Source organism: Panulirus ornatus, chromosome 37 (genome assembly GCF_036320965.1).
Source record: "Panulirus ornatus isolate Po-2019 chromosome 37, ASM3632096v1, whole genome shotgun sequence".
Classification (NCBI taxonomy): Eukaryota; Metazoa; Arthropoda; class Malacostraca; order Decapoda; family Palinuridae; genus Panulirus; species Panulirus ornatus.
The window spans coordinates 2,553,499-2,562,874 of NC_092260.1; the positions used below are offsets into that span (position 1 = coordinate 2,553,499).

Genomic DNA, 9,376 nt, shown 5'->3' on the forward strand with positions numbered 1-9,376 from the left:
CTGATGCCCATTTCCTCTAGGAACTCCCATCAAAGGGATGGCCAGGGCAAAAGTTTCTCCACTTATCCCTGTCCTTACATGCTTCCCTCACATACACCATTCCAAACATTCTTCCAACATTTCTTTCTCTCTCCAGTATTCTTCTACTCTATTTCCCAACATCGTAAGTGGTCTTCCTCTCACACTTACCCCTTTATTTGAACTACTATACATTCTACTTGTAAATTCACCATCTTGCACTCTTCGTCATGCCCAAAGCACCTCAAAGTATTACATTTCACCCACTATACTCCTCCACAATTCATAAACTTTGCATTCCCTACCATACCACATTTCTCATACAACCCCTCATTTCTTTCTTCATTCTATCTAGTTAGACCACATGCTCCTCTCAAAAAGCTTATTTCTGCAGCCTGAATCCTCGACCTTTGTGACACATTACAGGTCCATGTTTTAGCTGCAGAAGTCAGGGTCGGGAGGACTATTCTGTCCCTTAAGCCTTTCTTTACTTCCACACTTTCGCCTCTATCCTTCTATCTATCTATATCTATATCTCTGATGCCCCAGGAACTCCTATCAAAGGGGTGACCCAATGACTCTTCTACCCAGTACTGCTCTCTCCCTTAGCTTCTCTTCCATACCACCACAGTTGCCCAAGATAGCTCCAAAATACTTAAATTCTCTCATATCTTCCAGTCTCTCTCTCTCTCTCTCTCTCTCTCAATCCCCCCCCCTCACCTATATCAGTTTAGTGCACTTTCTTCTTTAACTCTACAGGGTTTTTGCTAAATCTATACTTTTACTCTGTGTCCTTTCAAACACCACTACTTTACTTATACACGCATTTACCTTTGATTGCCTACACGTACACACATCATAAAACACACTTATTACCTTCTGCAACTCCTCTTCACTCTCAGCAAACAACACAAACAGGCTTGTTACTTGCCACCATATGTTACCATCACACTCCATGTCTGCATCCTTTCCCTAGTTTTGCTTTCATCTCTTATCATTACATCTATACATATATCAAAAACCACGGTAACATCACACAGCCCTGCCTCACACAACACATGTATACCAAAACCTTTGCTCAATTCTCCATCCACTACTACACATGCATTTGTTACTATATACAAGGCTTGCACACCATCCAACAGTTGTCCTCCTACCCCATACATCCTTAACACATCCTATGGAGCATTCCACTTAATTCAGTCATACACTTTCTCCAGATAAAGAAAAGCTGCATACAGATTTGTACCTATCTATCAATCTATCTATATATCTGAGATGTGTTCCCTTTGGGAACTCCCTCGAGGGGTTGGCCACAGCAAAAGTTTTCTTACCTTTCTCTAAATACTTTTCCACGGCCATTTTCACCACAAAATTCTGATCAAAACATCCCCCACCTTTCCTTAAAGCCCCTTGTTCCTCTCTCATTCTGCAATCAGTCACTTCCATCTCTCTATCAATCAACACTCATGCACAAACTTTTCATAATATACTTAAAAGACTTCTTCACCTAGCTTACCAAACATTTCCTTTTCCAAGAACTTGAATGCAGTCTTAGTATCTGACTCCTAACATACATCCTTTGCTCCCTTCCTATAAGATGATAATCTATCCGTTTATCTCTGCCTGGTGATCCAGCCTCTTGAACCTCCCATGTACACAATGTGTTAAATACTTTCTGACCTTTCTTGTTTTCTATGAGATAAAGATACACAAGTAGTATCCTTTCTCCCAGGGGATAAATACAAAATAATCAATCTCAACACATATCCAAGAAACTACTGCATATCATACACTACCTTCTGCTACTGTGAAAATCTATTCTCACTCAAAATTGCATTCACTGCCTTAAAGAAATCACCAACCATATCCTGTTCACCAAAAGCTGACTTCTGTCAGCAATCTACCTATCTATTTATATCTCTGATGCCTGTTCCTAACTGGAACTTCCAAAAGGGGGTGGTCACGGCAATAGAATCTCCATAACTAGTGAACTCTAGTGCTGCTTCTTAGCCTTTAGTGCCCTTACCCTTAACAGGCAACTGGTAGAGGGTAACCCTACTGCAGTGTTTGCAGACAATCCTACCTAATATTCCTACTAAGTACTTCTACCTAATGCTCCTACCTAATTTTTCAACCAACAACTTTTACCTACTGTTTCAACCTTATGTTCCTACCTACTACTTCTATCTACTGCTCCTACAATTTTGCCAAAAGGCAGGACAAGCGTATAGTTATGAAGAATGAGCTGTCCAAGTTCAGTGTTGTCAAATGTTATGTATGACAAGATATTGTATTTTGTGGAGAGAATACCATTAGTTCATGTGTGGGTGAGGCAAAAAGAAAATAGCTACCTGGGTCAAAGGAGTGCAACTTAACAACCACTGCAGTGCTGGTTCACCACATAGCCATCACTAACCCTCCTGATACCCTGACAGGTAGTACTGGTAATATCAACATCCCTAGTCATTGGCCTCCTACCAACTACTACCTACCTACCACCCTACTACTTCTGTAAGCATGACTAAAATATGCTGGTTGAGTATCCCTTATCCGAAATGTGTGGGACCAGAAGTATTTTGGATTTTTTCGTATTTTGGAAATTTGCATATGTGAGTTATGGAAAACAGAATGGTATGAAAACAAATGGGTTAGAGCTGAGACATACCTCAATGTTTCAACTGTTCAATGGTCTTCCTCAGGTGATACTGATTCCAGCATTTGATGGGGCCATATTCCCCAGCAAGTGATGGTCACCCAGTTGGACACCTTGGTGTGTCGCTCCCTGATTAGATTGCTTGTCCTGCTATTTCCACTCGTTCTCAGCAATCTCCGCCGCATGATGTGACCATTAGATGAAACCAGACCTTGTGTTAACATTGTCTTCGGTAACGATGCAAGCCGCTTCTAATGTCTCTTATTTGTTTGCATAGGCCCTTATGTAGTATTCTTGCCTCGTCCCACAACACGGATTTGCAGAGACAAGTTCCGCTCTGTTTACACCGTACTGAGACTTGACTGATGTAAACTGAGCGGAACTCATTGCTGCAAATCCGTGTAGTGGGACAAGGCAAGAATACTGCACAGGGGCCTAAGCAAACAAATATGAAAGACATTAGTAGCATCTTACACTGCTACCAAAGACAATGTTAACACAAGGTCTAATTTCATCTGGTGGTCATGTCAGGCAGCGGAGATCACTGTGAATGAGTGGAGGCCGCAGGACATGCAATCCAATCAAAGAGCAACACGCTAAGGCATCCAACCGGACGACCATCACTTGCTGGGAATATGGTCCTGCAGAATGCTGGAATCAGTATCACCAGAGGAAGACAACTGAACAGTTGAAACATTGAGGTGTGTCTCAGCTCTAACCCCTTTGCTTCCATACCATCCTGTCTTCCACATGTCATGATGGATAACAGATAATGAGATATCTTGGGTAAAGAACCCAAGTCAAAACACAAAATCCATTTGTCTCATATACATCATATACACATAGCCTGATGGTAATTACACAACAAATTACACAAAGTTTGTGTAACACTGAACCATCAGAAAGCTAAGGTGTCACAACCTTAGCTTTTCTAAATGGCTTTTTCAAATGTTTCCTCCTGAGTTATCTGCCTCATAAACTATGGTTTTTGTCTTAGAAGTCTCTCTTTGACTTTTTTATCTGACACGATTTTGTTCTATTATGAAAGCACCCTGCTCTAGTCCTTCAGGAAGTCCATCACATATTTCCATTACGTCATCTATAGGAACTTTTCTGCAGCGTTAACAAAGTCATCTCCAACATCTCTTATCATGATCACCTTGATTCAGAACCATTTCAGCTATTTCACTATTGGTCAGTGAATGAACAACTGGAGCCTCATTATCTGCATGTGTTTTTGACATTTTCAATATCTTTGTACCACAGAGCAAAGATTAAGCAAAAAACACAGTGAGTACTGCATGGGCAAATGAGGTCAGGTGTGGAATTTTCCACTTGTAACGTTATGATGCCGCTCGAAAAGTTTCAGATTTTGGAGTATTCTGGATCTCAGATTTTCGGATGAGGGTTGCTCAACCTGTTCTATGATGCACACTAGGTTGAACCAAGAGCTTTGTATGTATGCCTGTTGCAAGAGCCTGAATTAATCTTGCAAAGACCACAATAACAAACATTCTATGGATAACATATAACTCTCTATTATCACTAAATATGCTCACCTGCTATTCATGCCTCTAAACTAAAAACTTTTTATCTTTTGAAGACTGGTATAAATAAATCTAACCACTTAACACACACAATCAATCTTACTCAATGAGAAAGCCTTGAAGCTATCTTATGGCATAAACCTGACTCAAACCCACACTGTTAATGAAAAATTTTACCCTTTTGTTTTTATAACTGATACTTTCTTCCTGAATACAGCCCACCTTTAGTGTCACAGTAACATTGTCAGATCATAGTTGAAACATCTCGCTTAATCACACTTTCATACCCCAAGACTAAAACTCTTAATAAGAGATAGATATCTATTTCCCAACTGAACTATACCTACTTTGACTAGAACTGCGGAAGCCCATGGACTCAGAGGAAACACCAACATATTTATCCTTATTTTTCTTAGCCTTTTTGCGCTCCTCCCTGAGCCTGTTGTCATCTTGTATGAAGTCGATGAGATCCTTTGTTTTTACTCTGAAAATTCCAAAAACAAAAATTTTAAATCAAAAGAGCAAATGAAGAACAGGAACTAAAACAATAACATTAACTTCTTAATCACTTCCTTGTTTCCTAAATCTATTCACATAATTAGTAATTCTCTGAATTCAATTGTTCACAAACTCAACATTTTGTAATATTTCATCTAATCAAACTTTCATTCCTAAGCAAGTGAATACTGATCCTCTAATTATGTTTCAATACTTCATAACAACAGTAATTAATTCTAGTGATAGGCTATGCAATTCCTATGCTGTAAATCAGAGCATATTTCAACTGAGATAAATTCACAAGGCATGTCAAACCTCATTTTTAATCTACAACATTATATACAGACAAGAGATGATGGAACCATATTCCACTCTTCAAAATGACATTACTTACTACAATTAGTTAATCATATAATGGAAGGAATATTTCTCAGGCTCAGTAAATATAGTAAGGTCAGGATGAAGCACAAGATTATGTACTAAAAAAACTTCAAGCACCATCAAATCACTTTATGCTGTGACATCTACTTCCACTAAAGTAAAGAGTTAGGAACAGTGAGAAAAAACGAAATATACTAAAACAGAATATAAATAATGTGTAAAAAAACATAACAGATAACACTCAAATCGTTATCTAGTTGATAAAAATAATGTACAATACATACAGGAGGGTGGATGTGTTGGAAATGAAATGCTTGAGGACAACAGGTCGTGTGAGGTGGTTTGATCGAATAAGTAATGAAAGGGTATATTTTTCATTTATTTATTATTTATTTTGCTTAGTCACTGTCTCCCGCATTAGCGAGGTAGCGCAAGGAAACAGATGAAAGAATGGCCCAACCCACCCACATACACATGTATATACATAAACGTCTACACATGCAAATATACATACCTATACACCTCAATGTATACATATATATGTACACACACAGACATATGCATATACACACATGTACATAACTCATACTGTCTGCCTTTATTCATTCCCATCACGATCTCGCCACACATGAAATAACAATCCCCTCCCCCCTCATGTGTGCGAGGTAGCGCTAGGAAAAGACAACAAAGTCCCCATTCGTACACACTCAGTCTCTAGCTGTCATGTGATAATGCACCGAAACCACAGCTCCCTTTCCACATCCAGGCTCCACAGAACTTTCCATGGTTTACCCCCAGATGCTTCACATGCCATGGTTCAATCCATTGACAGCATGTCAACCCCAGTATACCATATCGTTCAAATTCACTCTATTCCTTGCATGCCTTTCACCCTCCTGCATGTTCAGGCCCCGATCACTCAAAATCTTTTTCAATCCATCTTTCCACCTCCAATTTGGTCTCCCTCTTCTCCTCGTTCCCTCCACCTCCGACACATATATCCTCCTGGTCAATCTTTCCTCACTCATTCTCTCCATGTAACCAAACCATTTCAAAACACCCTCTTCTGCTCTCTCAACCACACTCTTTTTATTACCACACATTTCTCTTACCCTTACATTACTTACTCGATCAAATCACCTCACACCATATACTGTCATCAAACATCTCATTTCCAGCACATCCACCCTCCTCCGCACAACTCTATCCATAGCTCAAGCCTCGCAACCATACAACATTGTTGGAACCACTATTTCTTCAAACATACCCATTTTTGCTTTCCGAGATAATGTTCTCAACTTCCACACATCCTTCAAGGCTCCCAGATTTTTCGCCCTATGATTCACTTCCGCTTCCATGGTTCCATCCGCTGCCAAATCCACTCACAGATATCTAAAACACTTCACTTCTTCCAGTTTTTCTCCATTCAAACTTACCTCCCAATTGACTTAACCTTCAACCCTACTGTACCTAATAACCTTGCTCTTATTCACATTTACTCTCAGCTTTCTTCTTTCGCACATTTCACCAAACTCAGTCACCAGCTTCTGCAGTTTCTCACATGAATCAGCCACCAGAGCTGTATCATCAGCGAACAACAACTGACTCACTTCCCAAGCTCTCTCATCCACAACAGACTGCATACTTGCCCCTCTATCCAAAACTCTTGCATTCACCTCCCTACCAACCCCATCCATAAACACATTAAACAACCATGGAGACATCACATACCCCTGCCGCGAACCTACATTCACTGAGAACCAATCACTTTCCTCTCTTCCTACATGTACATATGCCTTACATCTTCGATAAAAACATTTCACTGCTTCTAACAACTTCCCTCCCACACCACATACTCTTAATACCTTCCATAGAGCATGCCTCCCACACCATATATTCTTAATGCCTTCTACAGAGCATCTCTATCAATTCTATCATATGCCTTCTCCAGATCCATAAATGCTACATACAAATCCATTTGCTTTTCTAAGTATTTCTCACATACATTCTTCAAAGCAAACATCTGATCCACACATCCTCTACCACTTCTGAAACCACACTGCTCTTCCCCAATCTGATGCTCTGTACATGCCTTCACCCTCTCAATCAATACCCTCCCATATAATTTCCCAGGAATACTCAACAAACTTATACCTCTGTAATTTGAGCACTCACCTTTGTACCCTTTGCCTTTGTACAATGGCACAATGCAAGCATTCTGCCAATCCTCAGGCACCTCACCATGAATCATACATACATTAAATAACCTTACCAACCAGTCAACTGTAATGTTGACTGGTTGGTAAGGTTATTTAATGTATGTATGATTCATGGTAAGGTGCCTGAGGATTGGCGGAATGCTTGCATCGTGCCATTGTACAAAGGCAAAGGGGATAAGAATCAGTGCTCAAATTACAGAGGTATAAGCTTGTTGAGTATTCCTGGGAAATTATATGGGAGGGTATTGATTGAGAGGGTGAAGGCATGTACAGAGCATCAGATTGGGGAAGAGCAGTGTGGTTTCAGAAGTGGTAGAGGATGTGTGGATCAGGTGTTTGCTTTGAAGAATGTATGTGAGAAATACTTAGAAAAGCAAATGGATTTGTATGTAGAACTTATGGATCTGAAGAGGCATATGATAGAGTTGATAGAGAATGCTCTGTGGAAGGTATTAAGAATATATGGTGTGGGAGGCAAGTTGTTAGAAGCAGTGAAAAGTTTTTATCGAGGATGTAAGGTATGTGTACATGTAGGAAGAGAGAAAAGTGATTGGTTCTCAGTGAATGTAGGTTTGCAACAAGGGTGTGTGATGTCTCCATGGTTGTTTAATGTGTTTATGGATGGGGTTGTTAGGGAGGTGAATGCAAGAGTTTTGGAAAGAGGGGCAAGTATGCAGTCTGTTGTGGATGAGAGAGCTTGGGAAGTGAGTCAGTTGTTGTTCGCTGATGATACAGCACTGGTGGCTGATTCATGTGAGAAACTGCAGAAGCTGGTGACTGAGTTCGGTAAAGTGTGTGAAAGAAGAAAGTAGAGAGTAAATGTGAATAAGAGCAAGGTTATTAGGTACAGTAGGGTTGAGGGTCAAGTCAATTGGGAGGTAAGTTTGAATGGGGAAAAACTGGAAGAAGTGAAGTGTTTTAGATATCTGGGAGTGGATTTGGCAGCAGATGGAACCATGGAAGCGGAAGTGAATCATGGAGTGGGAGAGGGGGCGAAAGTTCTGGGAGCGTTGAAGAATGTGTGGAAGTCGGGAACATTATCTCGGTAAGCAAAAATGGGCATGTTTGAAAGAATAGTGGTTCCAACAATGTTGTATGGTTGCGAGGCGTGGGCTATGGATAGAGTTGTGCGCAGGAGAGTGGATGTGCTTGATAAGAGAGGTTTGAGGACAATATGTGGTGTGAGGTGGTTTGATCAAGTAAGTAATGTAAGGGTAAGAGAGATGTGTGGTAATAAAAAGAGTGTGGTTCAGAGAGCAGAAGAGGGTGTATGAAATGGTTTGGTCACATGAAGAGAATGAGTGAGGAAAGATTGACAAAGAGGATATAAGTGTCAGAGGCGGAGGAAACGAGGAGAAGTGGGAGACCAAATTGGAGGTGGAAAGATGGAGTGAAAAGATTTTGAGTGATCGGGGCCTGAACATGCAGGAGGGTGAAAGGCGTGCAAGGAATAGAGTGAATTGGAATGATGTGGTACACTGGGGTCGACGAGCTGTCAACAGATTGAACCAGGGCATGTGAAGCCTCTGGAGTAAACCATGGAAAGTTCTGTGGGGCCTGGATGTGGAAAGAGAGCTGTAGTTTCAGTGCATTATTACATGACAGCTAGAGACTGAGTGTGAACGAATGGGGCCTTTCTTGTCTTTTCCTAGCGCTACCTCGCACACATGAGGGGGGAGGTTTTTATTCCATGTGTGGCGAGGTGGCGATGGGAATGAATAAGGGCAGACAGTATGAATTATGTACATGTGTATATATGTATATATCTGTGTGTATATATATATATATATGTATACAAGGAGATGTATAGGTATGTATATTTGCATGTGCAGGATGTGTATGTACACACATGTGTATGTGGGTGGGTTGGGCCATTCTTTCGTGTGTTTCCTTGCGCTACCTCGCAAACGCAGGGAGACAGCGACAAAGCAAAAAAAAAAAAAAAAAAATATATATATATATATATATATATATATATATGTGTGTGTGTGTAAAAGAAGAGTGAATGTTGGGGTGAAGAAGGTGGTGAGAGGAAGTGAGCTTGGGAAGGAGACCTG

General features: G+C 40.5%; 1 protein-coding gene across 1 annotated transcript in view; it reads right to left on the reverse strand.

Annotated features, from left to right (window-relative positions):
• Positions 1-9,376, reverse strand: part of LOC139760455 (clathrin interactor 1-like) — a 137,870-nt gene that overhangs the window by 63,548 nt on the left and 64,946 nt on the right. The window contains exon 3 of the mRNA XM_071683693.1: positions 4,569-4,705. Within this exon, the coding sequence (XP_071539794.1) occupies positions 4,569-4,705 (137 nt within the window). The remainder of the gene's footprint in view (positions 1-4,568; positions 4,706-9,376) is intronic.